This window comes from Monodon monoceros, unplaced genomic scaffold (assembly GCF_005190385.1).
Source record: "Monodon monoceros isolate NGI ecotype Baffin Bay Population unplaced genomic scaffold, NGI_Narwhal_1 Super_Scaffold_6, whole genome shotgun sequence".
NCBI lineage: Eukaryota > Metazoa > Chordata > Mammalia > Artiodactyla > Monodontidae > Monodon > Monodon monoceros.
In genome coordinates, this window is record NW_021703783.1 from 93,621,814 (window position 1) to 93,641,678 (window position 19,865).

The 19,865-nt window shown below is 44.9% G+C and overlaps 1 protein-coding gene across 1 annotated transcript in view; it reads left to right on the plus strand.

Moving 5' to 3' along the window:
* The window catches only part of MEI1 (meiotic double-stranded break formation protein 1), a 67,228-nt gene that overhangs the window by 7,861 nt on the left and 39,502 nt on the right, over positions 1 to 19,865 (plus strand). Inside the window, exons 5-17 of the mRNA XM_029205668.1 lie at positions 49 to 154; positions 679 to 882; positions 2,092 to 2,222; positions 3,060 to 3,174; positions 3,996 to 4,112; positions 5,097 to 5,196; positions 5,324 to 5,458; positions 9,239 to 9,353; positions 10,076 to 10,167; positions 10,970 to 11,111; positions 12,706 to 12,817; positions 16,988 to 17,048; positions 18,369 to 18,466. Coding sequence (XP_029061501.1) covers positions 49 to 154; positions 679 to 882; positions 2,092 to 2,222; positions 3,060 to 3,174; positions 3,996 to 4,112; positions 5,097 to 5,196; positions 5,324 to 5,458; positions 9,239 to 9,353; positions 10,076 to 10,167; positions 10,970 to 11,111; positions 12,706 to 12,817; positions 16,988 to 17,048; positions 18,369 to 18,466 — 1,528 coding nt within the window. The remainder of the gene's footprint in view (positions 1 to 48; positions 155 to 678; positions 883 to 2,091; positions 2,223 to 3,059; positions 3,175 to 3,995; positions 4,113 to 5,096; positions 5,197 to 5,323; positions 5,459 to 9,238; positions 9,354 to 10,075; positions 10,168 to 10,969; positions 11,112 to 12,705; positions 12,818 to 16,987; positions 17,049 to 18,368; positions 18,467 to 19,865) is intronic.

The window sequence follows — 19,865 nt, forward strand, 5'->3', positions numbered from 1 at the left end:
TCTGTCCTGATCCTAATTTATAGAGCAGAGTATGTTCACTCTCTGTAGCTGTGTAACATGCCCTCCATGCGAGGCAGCCTGGCCACCCTGACCCTTCTCGGCAAGTTGGTGGATGCGATCCCTGCTCTGGCAGACAAGCTTGTGATGGAGCACAGTGAGTGACCTCTGGGGAAGAGCTACCACTACCCTTTCACCTGTTTTGATCACACTTCCATCTGGGTGGTCCATTCACTGTGTACATCTGGGAAGTCATTACTTTCCTTCTCTAGGCTTTAGTTTCCCCATCTGCAAAATCTGTTCTATGTTGGCCAATTGGAAAAAAAGTGTTTCTCAACTCTGGTCTTGGGCTCCTTCAATTCATTTTGTTAACACAAAAGAATTAAGTACCTACTATGAGCCTTCCTTTCAGGTGGGAGGAAGAATTAATTCTGGAATATAGAAGCACTTTTTTTCTATCAGTAAAAGCAGATAAATATCTCACAGAGTATTTATCCAAGGGTAAATCACTTAACTTCTCTAAGCCTTGGTTTTCCCTTTTGAGTAAGTTCCCAGAAATCATGTATTGTGGGGCATTGTAGGGGATTACCATCACTATTCCATTCAGGGCAACAGTTTGGAGTGTCATCTAGCAGTTGACATTGTGAGGTTCCCCTGGCCCCTTGGTTGTTTTCTGGATAGGTGACCTGATGGAACATCTGTTGAGAGGTTTAGTATACCCCAGTGAGGGGGTGCAAGCTTCTGTCTGCTACCTTTATGGGAAGCTGTACTCCTCACCAGTTGCAGCCGAGATGCTTTTGGGCCATTTCCGGGAGAAACTGTGTCCTCTCTTCCTTTCCACCATGGATGGTGCCCAGACAAAGGAGCTAAAGATCAACTGCTTGGGTAAGACATGGGACTGGAGAGAAAAGAGAAAGCTTTTGAGGTTTTGCTTGAGGATTTGAGATATTGGCTCACTAGTGGTGGGGAGGTTTGCTGCTTTGCAAAGGATAGAAGCTGTGGGTTTGGGAGATAAGAGGCACAGACTGCAAAAGATGCCTAATGTTGGGTGTGGTATCCAAAGAACGTCATCTTTGGAAGGAGAAGAGGAAGAAAAGTGTGACAGCAATTTTTTTGCCTCTGGTCTTTACTGCATGCCCTGGTGCATCCTGTACTTGCTGCCAAATTAATCTTCACACTGCATAGCTTGCATCCTGTCAGTCTTCTATTTGGAAAATCATCTATGGCTCCCTCTGGCCTCCAGAGTGAAGTCCAAGTTTCTCTGCTTGTTATTTGAAGCTCAGTGTACCCTTTCAGCCTCTCCTGTTACTTCCTTACATAAATACACGAGATCTACCAAATGCTTTAGAGCAGGGAGCTTTCGTATTTTGGATAGAGCAAATGGGCACTGTGATTGGTGACTGGGTGAGGACCTGTTTCAGAGCAGGAGCTACAGGGAAAAGCATGGTCTGTGGGTAACAACAATTTCTTTTCACAGTTTGGGCCAAGAGCTCTGTTATGACTAGTTCAGCCACACATAGAGAGTGTTCATTCTGAGCCAGGCCCTGTTCTGGGCTCTGGGGTCATAAAGATGATCAAACCCAGACTCTCATCTGTGGGAGTTCATAGCCCAATGTGGAGGACAGATGTGGACACAGTCCATTGTGGTACATGCTTTCGTGGAGATTGCAAAGAAAAAGGTGGGATTCTATTCAGCATAGTACTTGAAGTCCTAGCCAGAACAATTAGGCAAGAAAAAGAAATAAGAGACAGAAGTAAAGGAAGGAAGAAGTAAAATTGCCTCTGTTTTCAGATGACATTACCTTATATATAGAAACCCCTAAAAATTACACTAAAAACTGTTAAAACTAATAAATGAATTCAGTAAAATTGTAGGATACAAAATCACTTGTGTTTCTATACACTAGCAACAAACAATATGAAAAAGAAACTAAGAAAACAGTCCCATTTACAATAGCATTAAAAAGAGTAAAATACTTAGGAATATCTATGGAGACATGAAGAAGTTTCTAGGCGATGTCGGAGGAGCTACCTTGGGTGTATTCTGGTGCCTATGCTCCTCTTGCCTCACTTCCCATCCCCTTTGTTTTCTAGGTTTGCTGAGGCAGCTGTTAAAGTATGACCTCTTTGTGTCCATGATCATGAACAAATCTGCGCTGGTGGAAAGTACTGAGAGTGTTGAGGGGCCACCAGGAGAGACCTCACTGCCTTTGGTGCTCAAAAAGGTAGTTGTCTTGTGGTTCGTGGTCTCTGGGTTCAATAACAAGGGAACCTGAATGCTTCCTGGGCCTTTTTCCTTATCTACCACTCCTTCTATCCAGGATTTCCTAAGTATTTTCTTACTGGCCAAAACAATATGCTATTAGAAGGCTCAAAGTTGGTTTTCTTTCAGTCATGAAAGGATAAGTTAAAACCTGTGCCCTAGGTTTTAATTGGGAGCTGGCTGGTTATAGAGGCACCCTCTGCCTAGCACATACCAAAATTCTAGATTCCCAGAAAGAAAGTAGGGGTGGGTTCAGCATAAACTGCATTGCTTGTGCAAATAGTTTAGTGACAGTGAGCCACTTTTACCAGTTCTTGGAGGGTTGGGAACCCTCCTGAAATTCAACTTCCCAAACCCAGTGAGTGGCCAACCTTGCAGGCAGGACTTTCTAAGGATAACAGTCTCAGGCCTGCAATGTTAACTCTTTTCTGCACATTCTTTGAAGCAAGGCTCATAGCAGAACCTTCCCTTATGTCCCAGGCTTGTTGAAACATCAAAACCAGATGAGGGCTGTGAAAGTACTTTTGCCAATGAAGGCCTGAGCCCTTCTTGGGGATGATGTTAGTGTTCTTTGAGTGCCATTGTGTTCTTTTGTTCTGTTTCTCTCCTGCTGCTGTTGACAGAGACTCCTTTCCATAATCTATAACTGCTCTCCCTGAGCACCATCCTTATGCCTGGCACCAGTAGTGTGTGAGGGATTCAGAGACAAATCAGGCTCCTGCCCTGAGGCATTCAGGCTGCTTCCCTCTGGTCCTGTCAGTGGTGTGACTGTGACACATTTTGCTGCCTGTTTCTCCAGCTTCTCCTTTCCAGAGATGAGACTCTGCAGGTGGCCAGTGCCCACTGTATAACTGCAGTACTGGTCCACTCGCCAGCGAAGCACGCCCCAGCCTTCATCCATGCTGACATCCCAGGTAGGAGGCCCCTTCTAACTTTCTCCTCTGAGGACCCCAGAGTTGTGCCTGGAGACCCTTGAGTAGCAGCAGCAGCAGTCTTGTTGGGAATTCTTTGATATGCATACTGGAGGGATGGTTGGTGGCATGTTCATTGTATATGACAGACTCTAGGAAATAGACCTCATGAAGTCTGAATCCTCTTGCTACAGATTTCTAATATGACCTTGAGCAGTTTGTCACTGAACTTTGTCATTAATTTGACCATCTAGGAATAAACACCTAGCGTGGGGTGGTGGAAAGACCCGTGGACCAGGGAGGCAAAAGGAACTAATGTGTCTTGAAGGTTTGTTATGAGCCAGGAAATATGCCCTGAGGTGCATCGCAAATGTTGCCACATTTAGGTCCTCATCTTTGCTATTTTATGAATAAGGAAATTGAACTAGAGAAGGGAAATAACTGGTTTAAATCAGCAAGACTCGGCATTGGCAGAGAAGGGATACAAAATCAAGGCTGTCTGGCTCTAAAATCTCTTTTCTCTGTATCATGCTGCTGCCCGTCCTGAGAATTAGGGGACCTGAGTTCCAGTCCCGCCTCTACCACCAACTGTTTCTCTCTAGGTCTCAGTTTCCCCATCTATTAAAAAGATAAGGTTACACCATAAGTCTGAGGGCATTTTCCAGGTTTATCTGTGAATGAATGATCATGTCTCATCAAGAGGGTGTGTGAACAGATGAAGTGACAGGTGTGAGATGCTGAATAAATCCAAGGCCATAGCATTAGTTAAGGGATCATGATTACACAGTTGTCATTGATTGTTTTCTCCCTCTCTCCCTGGCCAGAGTTCCTCTTTGAGCATCTTTCCTCTTCCAGTGAAGTGCTTGTCTGGTCCAGCTACAACTGCTTGATACTTCTGGCAGAAGAGCCACTCTTCTTTTCCAAGTGCCACACGGTGTATGGTTGGTATTGTGGGTCCTGTACTAGCTCTGGCTCAGGTGGACAGCACTTCGAAGTTAGGTGGCAACAGCAGTGACAGGGGGCCAGCCTACACCTTGGAGAGGGGTGCTGGTCTGGTCATTTCCATCAGCCCAAACTCATTACCAGATTCCACGTGCAAGCAGTGATATCCAAACAGTTCTGTTCTTCATTGATTGGCAGTATATATGTTTAGCAAGAGAAGGGCCACTAAATGAATTCCTGTTGCACCTTAAGAGCAACTTTACTCAGCCTTGGATTCAGTCTTTTCCTGTGCCCCAGATATCTATCCATCTAGTTAGTCCTCAAGTTTTGCTGATTTATCCTTTCAAAGTTTTTTGAAACTGTCCCTTCTTCTTCTTTCCTGGTGATACCTTTCTTGTCTGGGACTTTATATCACATCTAGATTTTTAGACTGGGCACATTTAGTTACTCATATATTCTGTGTTCTTATTCTATGCCAGGCACCAGGCTGGAACCTAGAGATTTAGAGATACATAAAATGTGGTCCCTGTCCTCTGGAAGGGGAGGGAGATATAAGCAAGCTTATTAAGACTGCAAGAGGGGAGGTACAAGACATGTAGGAGCTCAGGAGAGGCCCACAGCTCTGCCTGAGTGGACCAGGGCATGCTTCCTGGAGGAGTGGATGTCCTACCTTATTCTTTGAGGAGAAATAGGAGTGCGTGTAGTAGAGAAGGTGAAGCTCAGCCGGTAGGTATTGACTAAATACCTCGAATGCCAGGGTCGTGCTTTGGGTTGTGCTGGGTTTGGGGAGACAGAGATGAATCAGATAAGGGCCTTCCCTCAAAGATCTCACAGTCCTGTCCCATCAGCTCAACTTGTCAGGACTGCTCCATGAGGGCTGCTAGCAAATATGTGCTGTCCAGAGCCTCTCATCTCTCCTGGGAAGGCAGTAAAGAAGCCAACAAGCCCTGATCCCTGGCCTCTGCCATGTCATTTTGTGTTAGGGATCGAGTCAGTGGTGAGGAGCCTACAGGGAATCCTGAGGATGAACAACACCAAGCTGCACAAGCAGGGCCTGCTGCTCTTTGCTCAGATCCTGACTCGGTGAGCAAAGTAGTGACGCGTCAGGCCTGTAGGGGCCAGACTGGAGAAGGAAAGAAGTGAGGTATTTATTCCTGGTGGGGTCAGTGATAGGAGTTCACACACTCATTTCTCATTTACAATTTCTCAGGCAGCCAGAGGAGATCAAGCTGTTCCCAAGCTCAGCCCTGTGCAGAGATGCTGGCCGTGCCCTCCAAGAGGCAGTGAACAGCCCTGTGCTGGAGGTGGCTGCCGAGGCAGTGAAGGCCATTTCTGCCTTTCTGAGGTGAGAGACCCAGACAGGCTGAACTTTCCACCCCTGCGTGTACCCGAGGGCCTGTCAAGGCCAGAGCAGCTTCCAGGGGATATTTGTCCTTTAGGTCAGGGAAATTTCATTGAATTATTTCTTCCACTGCTCTGTTTACTCTGTTCTGTCTTCTGGAACTGCCATTTGGATGTTGGGCATCCTGGATTGGTCATCTCTTTCTTTTCTTTGTCTGACAGTTTTTTATCTTTTTGTCATTATGTACTAGTTTCCAGGAGATTTTCTTGACTTTATTTTCAACTCTACTATTGAGTGTTTTATTTCTGCTTTCATATTTTTAATTTGGAAGAGTTCTTTCCAATTCTCTGCATGTTTATTTAAAATAGGATTTTATTCTGTATTTATTTTGTGGATGTAACTTTTTAAAACTAGGTCATTTGTTTTAGTCCAGACCTTGCCCCCACTTCCTTTCTACTAATTTTTCCTTCTGCCCAAAATACTCTTCCCTGAAATCTTTGCATGACTGGACTCTTCCCATCATTCAGGTCTCATTCAGAGTGTCCTTCCCTAACTGACCCATCTGGCTATTACAGCAGCTACCAGACACTTGACAGTTCTTGTTTATTCATTTGTTCTGTGTCTCCTCCACTATATAAAATAATCTCCAGGAGATAAGGGACCATGTCATTTTTTTCACTGCTATATGCCTCACTCCTAATAGATACTCAGTATATGAATGATGTTAAAATGGATGGTGAGACTAAGCAATCCTAGGGTCATGATGGGAAATCATTCCTTAGTAAGATGCTTGATATCTTGAAAAAACTAATGGAGGATAACCCATATTTATTTATATAGAAAATTTTACTTTGTTTCCACGCCCTCCCTTTTTAAAATCTAACAAAGTAATGTATTTAAGCGATAAAAAATAAAATACGCACAAGGTTTATAATGAAAAGGAACAGCCCCCTGTCCCCACTTCCTAAAGGAAACTAATTTTAACTCATTTTGGTTTTAGTTCTGGTGATTTATCTCCCTAAATCTAAACAATATGCTTGTAATGCTATTTCTTTATTTGTCAATTTAGAACATTATTCATTGACTTGCCAATAAGAAAAACAAGACTGAGGTCACATTATTTTGTCTTCTCTACACTTCCTTGGCATTTTTCCTAGTTACTATTTTATGTTAATTGATGTTATGTTTTCAAAATTTTAAATAATATACTTAAAACTTGTGTTTCTTGTTCCCTCAACCTGAAGCAGTATCTCTTGACACCCTACTTCGTTAGCTGAGTGTATTAGCACCCCAGCTCTTTCTTTCCCTTCTCCTCCTTACCGTCTACTTCTCAATGTCAGCTGTACCTTTAATTTTATTTAGTTGTTTATTTTAAAAGGAAGATCTGGGGAGTGAAATGTCCATTGGGGACTTTATTTTATTTTATAATTTTTAAAATTTTTATAAATTTATTTATTTATTTTTGGCTGCGTTGGGTCTTCGTTGCTGCGCGCGGGCTTTCTCTAGTTGCAGTGCGTAGGCTTCTCGTGGCGGTGGTTTCTCTTGTTGCAGAGCATGGGCTTTAGGTGCGTGGGCTTCAGTGGTTGTGGCGTGCGGGCTCAGTAGTTGTGACACATGGACTCAGTAGTGTGGCTTGCGGGCTCTAGAACGCAGGCTCAGTAGTTGTGGTGCACGGGCTTAGTTGCTCCGCGGCACGTGGGATCTTCCCAAACCAGGGCTGGAACCTGTGTCCCCTGCATTGGCAGGTGGAAACCACTGCGCCACCAGGGAACTCCCTATACCTTTAATTTTATATTGTAAAGTTTGTTAACATTTATAGTCTCTTCTGTAACTATATTTAAGTCTACATCACTTGACTCTTGGTTGCTTCTAAAAATTGAATAAAAGAATAGCATTTACATTATAATGGCTTCAGTTTGTCTCTTTTCCCCTTTTGTCCTTTCCTGGATTTGAATCTCTAAATCTGGGGCATGAATCCCAACAAGGGTGAGATGAGTAAACCAACGGGGTAACAAAGACATAGAGTAAGAGCCAGAGTCAATCAGAAGTTCCCATGCAGAGCTGGACATCTCCCAGGAGGTCAGTGTTATGGGGGACTGGTAGCACCTTTAGCACCTTTCAGGCAGGAGGTAGTATTTGAGCTGTGCTATGAGGGATGAGAGAGATTTAGATTTGTGGAAGGACCAGGGTTGGCCAAAACATGTAGGTAGGAAAATTTAGGGATTACTGAGGGTACGGTAGCCAGTCTGGCCAGCAGGTTGTGTGAAGGGGAGTAGTACATGAAGAAGCCAGAAAGCTGGTTGGGTCAGAATTGTGGAGAGCTGTGGGTAGGGGGCTGGTTATTAATCCTTAGATAATTTTACTTTTGACTTTAATTTTTCAGAATTTTTACTGAGGTGGTCCCTCTGAGGTGGAGTGGTTCAGAGGGTCTCTGGGGAGCACAACGGGAAGGAGGAATGAAAAGTGAGAACTGCTGAAAGAATTTAAAGATGGCAGAACCAGGGCTTGACAGTCAATGTAGGATAGAAAGTTAGAGCTTCCAGAAATGAAGAGGGAAAGGGGAAATCAAGCCTTCACTATATACAATTAACGGAGTGCCTGTTAGAAGGCCCAGCAGATTGCTCTCTGTTCATATGTCAATCCCAAATTCCCAATCTATCCCTCCCCCCACCCTTCCCCCTGGTAACCATAAGATTGTTTTCTGTGAGTCTGTTTTTCTGTTTTGTAAATAAGTTCATTTGTATCATTTATTTTAGATACCACATATAAGCGATATCATATGATATTTGTTTTTCTCTGTCTGACTTACTTCACTTAGTATGATAATCTCCAGGTCTACCCATGCTGCTACAAATGACATTATTTCATTCTTCTTTTTTTAAAAATTTATTTATTTAATTTATTTTTGGCTGCACTGTGTCTTTGTTGCTGTGCGCGAGCTTTCTCTAGTTGCGACAAGTGGGGGCTACTCTTTGTTGCAGCGCGCGGGCTTCTCATTGCGGTGGCTTCTCTTGTGGAGCACAGGCTCTAGGCGCGCAGGCTTCAGTAGTTGTGGCTCGCAGGCTCTAGAGCACAGGCTCACTAGTTGTGGCACACAGGCTTAGTTGTTCTGCAGCATGTGGGATCTTCCCGGACCAGGGCTCGAACCCACGTCCCCTGCATTGGCAGGAGAATTCTTAACCACTGTGCCACCAGGGAAGCCCCCTTTATAGAGTTTTGACTCTTAGAAAGTTCTTCCTTATATTCTTTAAATAAGATCTGGGTCTTTGATAACGTTTACCTATTGATCCTGATTTTCCTCATCAAGGAAACAGAAAGCAAATTTGATCTCTCGTCCCCAAGACAGTTTATCACTTATTTGAGAACAGTGACCACCTTTGTTCTAGATAGTACTTTTTTCACTGGGAGGCCCTTCTCAGTGAGAAAACCTTCTGTATCTTTAATAACAATAATAATAGTCTTAGCTGTCATTTATAAGGACTTACTAACTAGCAAACATCATGCTGAGTGTTTGGCATACATTATCCAATTTGATCCTTAGAATAATTCTATGAGGAGAGTACTATTAACTTTCATTGACTAGATGAGAAACTGAGGGCTAGAGAGGATGAGGAATGTGCACGAAGTCATGCAGCAGATATATGTTGGAGCAAGGGTTTTTATCAGATCAGATCCTGGACCCGTGTTCTGATCTACCACCTGTCCCCCATTGCCTGAGAACCTGAGGGTACCTCGGAGTACCCTTACCTCACCATAGGCTTACCTTTGTCTCTCTGGGTGCAGGAAGGATCATCAGAGTGCTCTACCTGTGCTGTACAAGGAGCTGCAGGCCTTGCTCAAAGCCATGCTGAGCCGGTGTGCAGATTTTTCGCAGATCCCGTTGAACTGGAGGCCCCTGGTCAGTGCACTGCAGCCCGCTTCTTCTGGAGATCATGCTGTAATGTGTTTTTGGAAGATAATTAGTACATTGCATTACCTTTATATGCTACTTTATAGGTTTTTCTCATGCACACACGCCTACAATGAGATGTTATTTTTTTTCCTAACTGTGGAACTGTGGGACTTAATAATCGTTATCCTCATTATGAAATTGAAGTCGCAGGGGTTAAATAGTTTTTCTCTCAGGTCCAAAGCTAGCAAGGACCTGAGTTTGGATAGTAAATCCCAGGGTGTTTGTACCCAAGCCTACTACACACTTTGTCTTTTATTTATTTTTTATTTTTATTTTTTTGCGGTATGCGGGCCTCTCACTGTTGTGGCCTCTCCCATTGCGGAGCACAGGCTCCGGATGCGCAGGCTCAGTGGCCATGGCTCATGGGCCCAGCCGCTCCGCGGCATGTGGGATCTTCCTGGACCGGGGCACGAACCCGTGTCCTCTGCATCGGCAGGCGGACTCTCAACCACTGCACCACCAGGGAAGCCCCTCTTCTACCATTTTTTAAAGGAGCTATTAGATGGCTGGATTTGTGGAGGTGTACCTAAGATCCCCTGGAAATTGTTAGGTGTATGGGAATGCCAGACTCCAGTGTGAGAGGAAGAAGTCTGTAGTCCTCTAAGCAAAGACCAGAACACGGAGTAGGTACTTGACCAATAGGTTTTCCTCTTTCCTTCTCACCTCAGGGCCACGCCTCCAGTAGAGATTCGGAGAAGACCATTCTTCGAAGAGGAAGCTTCCTCCTGAGCACTCTGGAGGGATTTAGAAATGCCTGCAGGTGAGGGGCCCTCTGTGGTCTGATGAGGTAGTAGTATGGAGGGTGGGTGTAGAAAGGAATCAGACAAAGGATGAAGCTCTAGAAGCAACACTTGGTTTCTGATGCTTTGCTGCGTAGTGAGAGGACTTTGGCTGGGATGGAGGCTGGGGATGCGTGTGGGGTATGGAATGGGTATGTGGAGGAGGTTTCTAAAGATTCCCTCCTGACGAAGTTTTTGTTACTGTGCAATGAGGTTGTATCTCACTCAGCTTTGTTCCTCTTCCCAAGTAACCTAGTGCTATAGGTGTTCACTGAATGCTTGTTGGATTAATTCAGTTCACATGAACAAATATTTGTTGTATCTACTGTGTGCCAGGCCTGGTGCTAGACAGTGGGAGTAGAAAGGTAAGTCAGATTAGCTCCTACCCACAAGGAGCTCACAGTCTCCTGGGAAAGAGACAGTTTTGTTTATATGTGTGGAATTCATTACGTTGTCACAAACCTGGGGAAGGCATTCCAAGTAGAGAGAGCAGCATATGTAAAGGCAAAGAGATGTGAAACAGCAAACAGCATGGTATATTCAGGGAAATACATGTAGTAGGGTGGATGAGTCATGTGTTATGGGAGAGAGGGTAGGGAGCACGAAGCTGAAGAGGTGACCAAAGACCAGGTTCTCCCTCACTGAGGCATCTGGAATTTTCTCCAGATCTGCTGGTTGGGATACTTTCCCTGAGCCCTGAGCTCAGGTATCCCTCTAGGAGGATGCTTCTAACCTTTTTGTTGCATAGGTAGTTGTAGATATACCCACACATTGATTTCTTAGGTTGGCTGTGGAATTCCAGAGCGAGCCTTCGGCCCAGGAGAATCCATTCACAGCTCCCAGTGCTGAGAAAGAAGACACCTTGGAGGCCTTCTCAGAATTTCTTCTCAGTGCCTGTGACTCCTTGTGTATCCCCATGGTGATGGTGGGTTTTCCTGAGCCTTGGACAGCATGAAGCTTGGGGAGGAGAAGAATGTGAGAGCAAGCCAGGCTGAGAGGCACAAGACGGTGACTCGACTGCTCAGCTGGACCTTCTGAGAGTCGTAGCAGTGTTGTTCTTGCAGCCACTTTTCCTTTGGTTTTAAAATCACAGTACAGTGTTTGGTTGTAAATAATAGATTAATAGATGCCTCTTAAAAAGTAGAAAGCAGTAATAATAAAATAATAAATAGGTAATGTTTATGAAGTGATAAATGCCTTATATTCATAATTTAACCCTCCCAGTGACCCTGTGAAATAGGTCCTATCAGTTCCCCCAATTTAAAGATGAGGTTGTCATTTTTCTATGGTTGTAAAGCAAGTATATGACAGTTCTGAGGTTTGAACCTATGTGTTTTTCTGCTTAGTAAAGAGTAGCAGTCAATGTCTGATCTAGGCTTCACTAAGGAGCACATATGTGAGTTCTGTAAAATGACAGGTGAGAGACCTGAAGAGAGCCCTGGGTTTGAGCTGACTTGAGATGGAGATAGTAGGAAGAGCGGGGTCCAGAGCTGTTGACTGCCCAGATGACCTTGGGTGAGTCTTGTCCTCTTTGAGGTTTGGATATCCTGTGAGCCTGTGAGGAGCCACTGTTAGTTGGGAAAGGACACCTCCAAAATACCCACTGGGAACAGTAGGTGGCAGCAGGGGAGCATCCTCTGGTTCTGACAGGAGAGCCTCTTTTTCTTGAAGAAGCCTCTGAGGCAGCGTGCCAGGGTCTTCAGGTGGGTAGCTCTCAGGAGCCTGGGATTGCAGCCCTGACTGGCTCGCACTAGCAGTAGCCCTTCCTCACCTGCTCTGCCTTCCTCCTAGATTTATGGAGCGTTAGAGCTAGATCTAGAGCTAGATCATAGAATTACTGTATTATTCTTGCTTTCTACTTTTCTGTATTTTACACATTTTCTTTAATGAGCTTGTATTACTTTTCTAGTCGAAAAAAACTTGGTTTGAAAACCAAATGAAAAGTATCTGTAAGAACCATGTCCCTGAGGCCCTGCCTATTTATACACAGGGAACTGAAACAGCGAGAAGGGAGGGGGTGACTGACCCAAGGGCACACAGCGACTTCGTACAGAGCTTGAAATAGAACTCAGATTTCTCTACTCTTAATCCAGAGCTCTGTCTACCATATCAGGCTGCCTCATGATTCTGTTCAATGATCACATGAAAAAGAAACGTGAAGGAAGTTTGTAAACTAAGTTATTATATGTTAGAAGCATGAGCGTCACTCTGCATTACAGTTTAGAAAGTGCCTTTTACACATGAGATATCATTTGTTTCTGGGAGGTAGGACTTGTTATTTCTGTTTTACTCTTTGGTAGAGGCCCAGAGCGGTAATGAATCTTGAACAGTTTATCAAGTGGCAGAAGATGTAAGCCTTGGATGCAGGCTTGTGACTTCAGGTCCCCTAGTGTTTCTTGTGCCCTTGAAATGGAAGAATTTAGTCTCCCATTGCTAGATGATGCAGTTTTTGCTGATGCTGTTTCTTCTTCAGAGGCTCAGTCCTGGAGGACTGTGCTCTCCCTCTTGGTTCTTTGCAGAGGTACTCGGAACAGGCCACTCATCCAGCCTTGATGGAGGTTTTCCTCTCAGTTCTGCACAGCCTTTTTGTCATCGTCCCCCATATGAAGGAGGAATTCTCCAAGAAGCTTGGTAGGCAGTAGGCAAGTGGGGAAGTTGGGAGGGAGGCAGGCGCCTTAGGCAGCTGCTCAGGGTACTTAAAGAGTGCATAACCTGTGGATGGGAGGCTTACGTATTCATTCAGAATCAACATCCACACTCTGCCTAGTGTTGAGTGGAAGGGTATATCATGCATCAATCAAAAGTCCTTAAAGGCAGTTCTCAAATTAATTGACACTTCTCTGAGAATGTCAAGAAGGTTCCAGTTCAGAGCCCACAACAGACCTCCTTCCCCTAATTACTCTCATCCTCCACGTTCCCTCAGACTTCACAAGATGTTTAGTGTCTCTGGCTCCTGAGCCCTGAATGACAGAAGTATCCCCAGTCATTGTGACAACTGAAAAATGTCCTGTGTACTTGCAAGTGCCTTATAGAAGAGAGGTAGCACTCTGTGTGAAAGTGCTGTCTAACTATACTATAGTGAAATGCCTTCCTAAAATTGAACCCAAGTGGCTCTTGACTCCTTCAGCCTTCTCCAGGTCTTCTTGCATGTATTTATTTTCTTCCCTCACTCGTCATTTTTTCTCTTCAAAATATAAACCTTCCTTTCCCACGTCTCGGTTTTCATCCTATAAATACCTCAATTTGCAGAGTAAGCCCAGGAATCAGAGTCAGAGTCTCCTTTATCCTCTTCAGAAAGTGGTAGTGATGGTGAGAATGGGAAGGGGAGATAGCCAAAAGCAGAAAAGGGAGTAGAGAGAATGGTAGTAATAATTAATAACTAATGATAACTAACATTTATAATATCAAACTCTTACTATGTGTTAGATACTGTTCTAAGTGCTTTACATGTATTCATTCATTTAATTCTCAGAAAAACTAAGGAGTATGTACTGTGACTATCCTCATTCTGCTGATGAGCACATTGACACTTAGGTTGGACAACTTGCCCAAGGTCACACAGGAAGTGGTGTGCCCAGGGTTCAAACTCAGGGAATCTAATCTGGCTCTAGAGCCTGCTTTCTTAATCTTTATGCTATACCTGCCCCTTATCATTATCATTTACTGTCTTTTCTTTTATTCCTGTCACATAGCATGCAGTGGGAAGTCTGCCATGGAGAGGTAGCCAGGGCTCAGTCATGAAGGGCCTTGTTGACCAGGTTGGGAATTTGGACTTTATCTTGGGAGCATTGAGTCTTAAAGAAGGAGAGTGACAGGCTCAGATTGCTGTTTCAGAAAGATCTTTCTTGGAACAGTGCGGACCATGAGTTAGAGGGAGGCGAGATTGGAGGCAAGAAGTTCAGCCTCTTGCATTAACTCAGGCTGGTGTTAGGAACTAAGGTAGTATGTGTGTGTGTGTGTGGGGTGGGCTGTGGTGGAATGATTGGATGTAGGGCATGAGGGAGAGGGAATAGTTTAGGGTAATGCCTTGGCTTCTGGCTGCCGTCTAGGTGGGTGGTGGTGTTTTTTATTGAGAGGAGGCTCCCTAGAGGAGGATCTGGTTTGGGAAAGCAGTAGAGGGTGTGATCAGTTTGGATCAGGGTACCTCTGAGATGCCTGTGAGATGTCCCAGTGGAGCTTTTAGGTCGGTAATTGACTATGTCTGAGGTCATGGGAAACATCTGGTCTTAAATATAGTGTCACTTGAAAGAAAAACGCACAATGTAAGAGTTGTAAGTTAAGTTTTATTTGGGGACCTTGCTGAGGACTATAGCCTGGGAGACAGCCTCTCAGATAGCTCTGAGGAACTGCTCCAAAGAGGTAAGCAGGAAGCCACAATATATATGAACTTTTTTGCTTGGAAAACGTGTAGTCAATCATAAAAAGATTACTGCTAGTCACAAAAAACGGACATCTCAAGTTAATGATTTTAGTGCCTTTTTTTGTGTATGGGAAGATGCAAGAATCTGGGGTCATTTGAAAATTTCCCTTAGATAACCATCTTAACTATCTAGGGGCCAGTATATCCAAAGTGCAGAATGTTTCCTGTTTTTCCCCATCCTGACTTCCTCTCAGGGTACACTGTTGGTGGGCTGAGCAACTGCATTGGCTAATGGCTTGATCCTTGTAGAACTGGAATAGCAGGCAGCATTTTTTTCTTTACAATAAATATAGAAGTTTTCATCATCCAGCCTTTCAATCATTCAACAAACATTTATTGGGTACCTGCTACATGAAGGGCACTGTCCTAGGGCAGAGGATGTAGCAGTGAACAAAACAGACCCCTGTCCTTGTGGGGCTGAGTCTCTAGTGGGGAACAGGTGAGATTCCTCATGGTGAGTGTGTAAAATGAGATGATCAAAGGACCAAGACAAAATAAAGTACAATATTTAGTGGTCAGGCGAAACAGATTACTCCTAAGTCCACTGGTAAGGAATGGTTGGAGAGGTAGGAAGAAACCCAGAAGGGGATGACATTAGGGAAGCCAAGTGAAGAGAGTTTTGTAGATGAGGGAGTGGTCATGAGTGTCAGATGCATCCCAGAGGTCAAGTAAGACAAGGACTGAAAAATGTACATTGGACTTGGCATCGTGTAGGCTGTTGGTGACCTTGGCCAGAGCAGTTGCTGTGCGTGGTTGGGGTGTAAGCCGGACTATAGTGAGTTGAAGAGTGAGTGCAAGGTGAGGCAGTAAAGACAAAATAGGCAAATCTTTCCATAAGTTTGGTGTAAGGGGGGGAGGTGAGAACTGGGGGTGTAATTGGAAGGGGACATGGAGTTACGAAGGATTTTAGTACCCCCTAAGACTGGAAACACTTATTCCGTTAGCAGTGTATATGAAGGAGCAGTAGAGAGATGCAGGGGTACTCAGCAGAGCAAGGTCCTTGGAAAGGAGAGGAGCCAGGATCCAGAGCTGGGGAGTTGAGGGGCATACCTTTTGCAGTTGTCTGTATATTTGATGTGTGATTTTGAGGGAGTTTCTGATTGATGGTCTGGGTCATCCTGGAGAGGTCCCTTGTCGCTGTTCAGAGGTATCTTTGTTCTCTCTAGGAAAAGAACAGAGTACAGGAAACCCTTAGGAAGCTATTCCATGTAGGAAGTGGGAGGAACTTCTAGGAGACGGTAGGAGGCTGTGTGGAAGAGGGGAAAAAGTAGGACCTTTGTGATTAGTACATATAGGTTGTGTAATAAACATCCCTTGTTTATTGACATTGGGCAAATTAATTTTCTTATCTGCAATGTCCTCAACTAGAACATGGTGATAATAATGGGAGTGAAATGAGGCAACATATGTAGATTTCCTGAATGAGTGTACCTCTTAGTCATTGTGACAACTGACATATACTCCTTTCCTTCCCTTCATCTGCTCTTTCTGCTTGCCATACTTCAAGAGCCAAGAGAATCCAGTCTTGGGGTGCTGAATGGGTACAGCTTCAGAAGTGTAGATCTCTGGTGGGGCAGTGGTGCAGAGCGCAAGGCATATAGAGAAAGTGTGATTACAGGGAGGTCTATGTAGCCTGAAGCCAGCGAGAACAGGGTCAAGGCCCAAACTGCAAGAGAAAAGAGGGAAGCAGGCACCGCCAGCCAAGAGGGGGTAGAGACCTGAAGTCGGGGGTGGAGAAACTCTGGATCCCTGAGAGTCTGTACTACGAGGAACCCTTCCAGCAGGCAAACTGGGCGTTCCCCTGCTGAGGGAGCCATGGGTTAAACCGCTGTCCTGGAAAGTTACTATGAAACTGAGGGATTAATTCCCTACCAGAAGCCCTGCAATAGAATAAGATTATCCCCAGCCCTGGAGCTGGTGTAGTGGGAGCTTTTGTCAAGAATACTGCTTTTACAGGGACCAAGGATGGACAGGACAGAGGTCAGTTTTGACAGAGAGCTGCATGGCAGGGCGGGGTGGGAGCGGGGCAACTAGGAGAGCCAGACAGTGCAGGGGCCTGGGCCAGGGTCACCAGCTAATGTAGACTGTTCATCAGAAAGGAAGATGAACTTTTACTCAGTACCTACTCTGAGCTAAGTATTTGTTAGATCTTCTATATTCATTTATTTTACTTAGTTTCACAACAACGTTCGAGGTATAGATATCAAAACTGAGTCTCAGAGAAGTTAAATAAGTGTTCCAGAGCCACATTTCTAGATAGTGATGGAGCAAATTTCAAACCCGGGTCTGTGTGACTCCAGAACTAGTACCACCCAGACTTGGGAGTCTCTGTAAAAAGTCTACTTTAAATTGCTCTCTGCTTTCTTCTCAATTCTCCCAAGCTGCCTCATCCTTCATACAACTGACCTTGGAACTGAAGGCCAGGTTCTGCAGCGGCCTGAGGTATGTATGGTCCCAAGGGGACAAGTGTCCTTCTTGACTGGACAAGTGGAAATTTCTGATTGGTGTGGTTTAGTCATAGGACCTTGGGGGGGATTGACACAGTGTGGGAATTGCTCAGCAGCTGATGGTACGAGCTGGATGGGCTCCTGTAGCTTTTACTTGTCTGGTTCTGATACGACTTTCATTCCATGTGATACTTGGATGGGCACCTGTAACATCAAAACTGGAAGGGCTCTTAGAGATCATTTGTCTAACCCCTCATTTTACAAACAAGGAAACCAAGGCCCTCACAGGGTAATCGATGCTGTGTCCATCAAGAGAGAGTCGTGTTCTAGTTGCTGCCAGCCCAGCAATTCCAGAGGAGAGACTCTCTTGTTCAAAGTAGAGAGGTTGCTGCCTCAGTCTGTCTCTTTAGGCTTCTAGGACAGCATTCCGTGCCTTCCCATTTTTGATTTGCCACCTGTCTGCATTTACTCAGCAGATTCCACTTGTTACTGCCTGCAGTCCTCAGGGTGACCTCAGTGCAGCGTCTAGCTCTCCTTCCATATCTCCGAAGAGAACACCAACATTCAGGAGGGAATACAGGGATCCACCTGGATTCAGAGTCACAATTTTAGATGTTTTTTGTAGTTCTCCTCAGCTACCCATTTTGGATTCAACAGCTTCCTCTTTTTCTAGTACTCCTCAGCCCTTTCCTGACCCAGGAGGACTTTTTTGTTTCTATGTTTTATTTTATTTTATTTTTTTAATAAATTTATTTATTTTATTTTTGGCTGCGTTGGGTCTTCGTTGCTGCACGCAGGCTTTCTCTAGTTGCGGCGAGTGGGGGCTACTCTTCATTGCGGTGCGCGGGTTTCTCATGCGGTGGCTTCTCTTGTTGCGGAGCACAGACTCTAGGTGTGTGGGCTTCACTAGTTGTGGCGCACAGGCTTAGTTGCTCCATGGCATGTGCGATCTTCCCGGACCAGGACTCAAACCTGTGTCCCCTGCATTGGCAGGCAGATTCTTAACCACTGCGCCACCAGGGAAGCCCTATATGTTTTATTAAATTGGAGCTTAGTAGCCCTCCTTGATTTATTTTTTTCAGGAAATTTTTAGTGAATACCTATATGGGCCAAGTGCCTAAGTTACATCTGTGGGCAGCAGGTTCCATATTTACTTTTCACAGCTACCTCCAGACCTTCTCTACCAGGGCCATGGTTAGAACTTCATTGGGCTCTGGCACAAAGCAGTGGTGCCCCAGTACACGGCAGGGATAATGCTGTCCCAGCCAAAGTAGCAATGTACTCTCTTGTTCTGTCTTCCTCTTCTCCCACTAAGTCACTCAGCCCTAAACCAGGTGTGTTCCAGTTTCCTCTACTACATGTGCATCAACCTCCTCTCAGCTCCAGAGAAGACAGGACCACCTTCCCAAGAAGGTAAGATGCTGTAGTTTGACCACTCATGAGGTCTGTGGTGGTCTTTTAGAGTCTGGATGCCTTGCTGATTGGCTGGGTAGTGAGTCAGTACAGTAATAAGAAACCTTTGCTTGAAGCTACCCAGAGGAACCATGGAATCATGGAATGATGGAACTGTAGGCTGCTTCCTAGGGAGGTGAGATAATAAATAAATCAGAAAACAGTGGAATCCAAGCCTCTGGGACCTTTAGACCTTAAGGGTTGAGAAGGACTCTAAAGCTCAACAAGTCCAGTTCCTCCCCGTGACCAACTTCTCTGCACTGTCCCTCACACCAGGCCTCTTGCTCTCTGCCTGTTACCCCCAGATACCTTTGCTCAAAATATCTTTTTTTTTTTAAACCTAATATGAGATTTTCCTAGTCTATGTTTTCATGCAGAAGTGTATTTGTTGTAGAAATGGGAAAATGGCGAGTACTCTAATGTTAAAGTTAGAAGGTACTTTATTTATTTATTTTTGGCTGTGTTGGGTCTTCGTTTCTGTGCGAGGGCTTTCTCTAGTTGTGGCAAGCGGGGCCACTCTTCATTGCGGTGCGCGGGCCTCTCACTATCGCGGCCTCTCTTGTTGTGGAGCACAGGCTCCAGACGCACAGGCTCAGTAGTTGTGGCTCACGGGCCTAGTTGCTCCGTGGCATGTGGGATCTTCCCAGACCAGGGCTCGAACCCATGTCCCCTGCATTAGCAGGCAGATGCTCAACCACTGCGCCACCAGGGAAGCCCTGCTCAAAATATCTTGAACAGCCTGTTTCATTTCTTCATTCCTTCATTCAAGAAATATTTCTTGAGCATCTACTATGTGCCAGACTCTATTCAAGGAGCTGGTAATAGGGATACAAAGTCCTGTTCTAATGGAGTGGGAGAGGCAGACAATAAACACATAGATATAATGTCAGGGGTGGATGAGTGCTATGAAAAAAAATAAAGCTAGGTGAAGGGATGGGGGTGATGGAAGGAGGAGGTACACGTTAGGGTTTTCATGAGGAGGTGAGGAGGTGGCATGTTGGTGGAGGTCTGAGTGAGGTCAAGGAGTCCCATGCACCATCTAGGCAGGGGGAGCAGCAGATGCAGGGCTGAGAGCTGGAGGTTTTCCCTTTTGCTGAGTATTAGTTGAGCTTCTGCAGCATGTCAGGGAGGCCTAAGTGCAGCTGCGGATACAGTGATAATTACGATCTGTTCTCTGCCCTAAGGAGTTCCTCTATCCTAGACCTCTCCCTCTTGCTATAATATAAAACAGTTTAATCATTGTTTTATTCATTCATTCAACAAATACCGTGCCTTCTTTGTGGGTGACATTTGCTGCTGGCTGTGTTTCCTCTTTTTACATTTATGAAGATGTTGTCTTCTCCCTACAGACTTCCCAAAC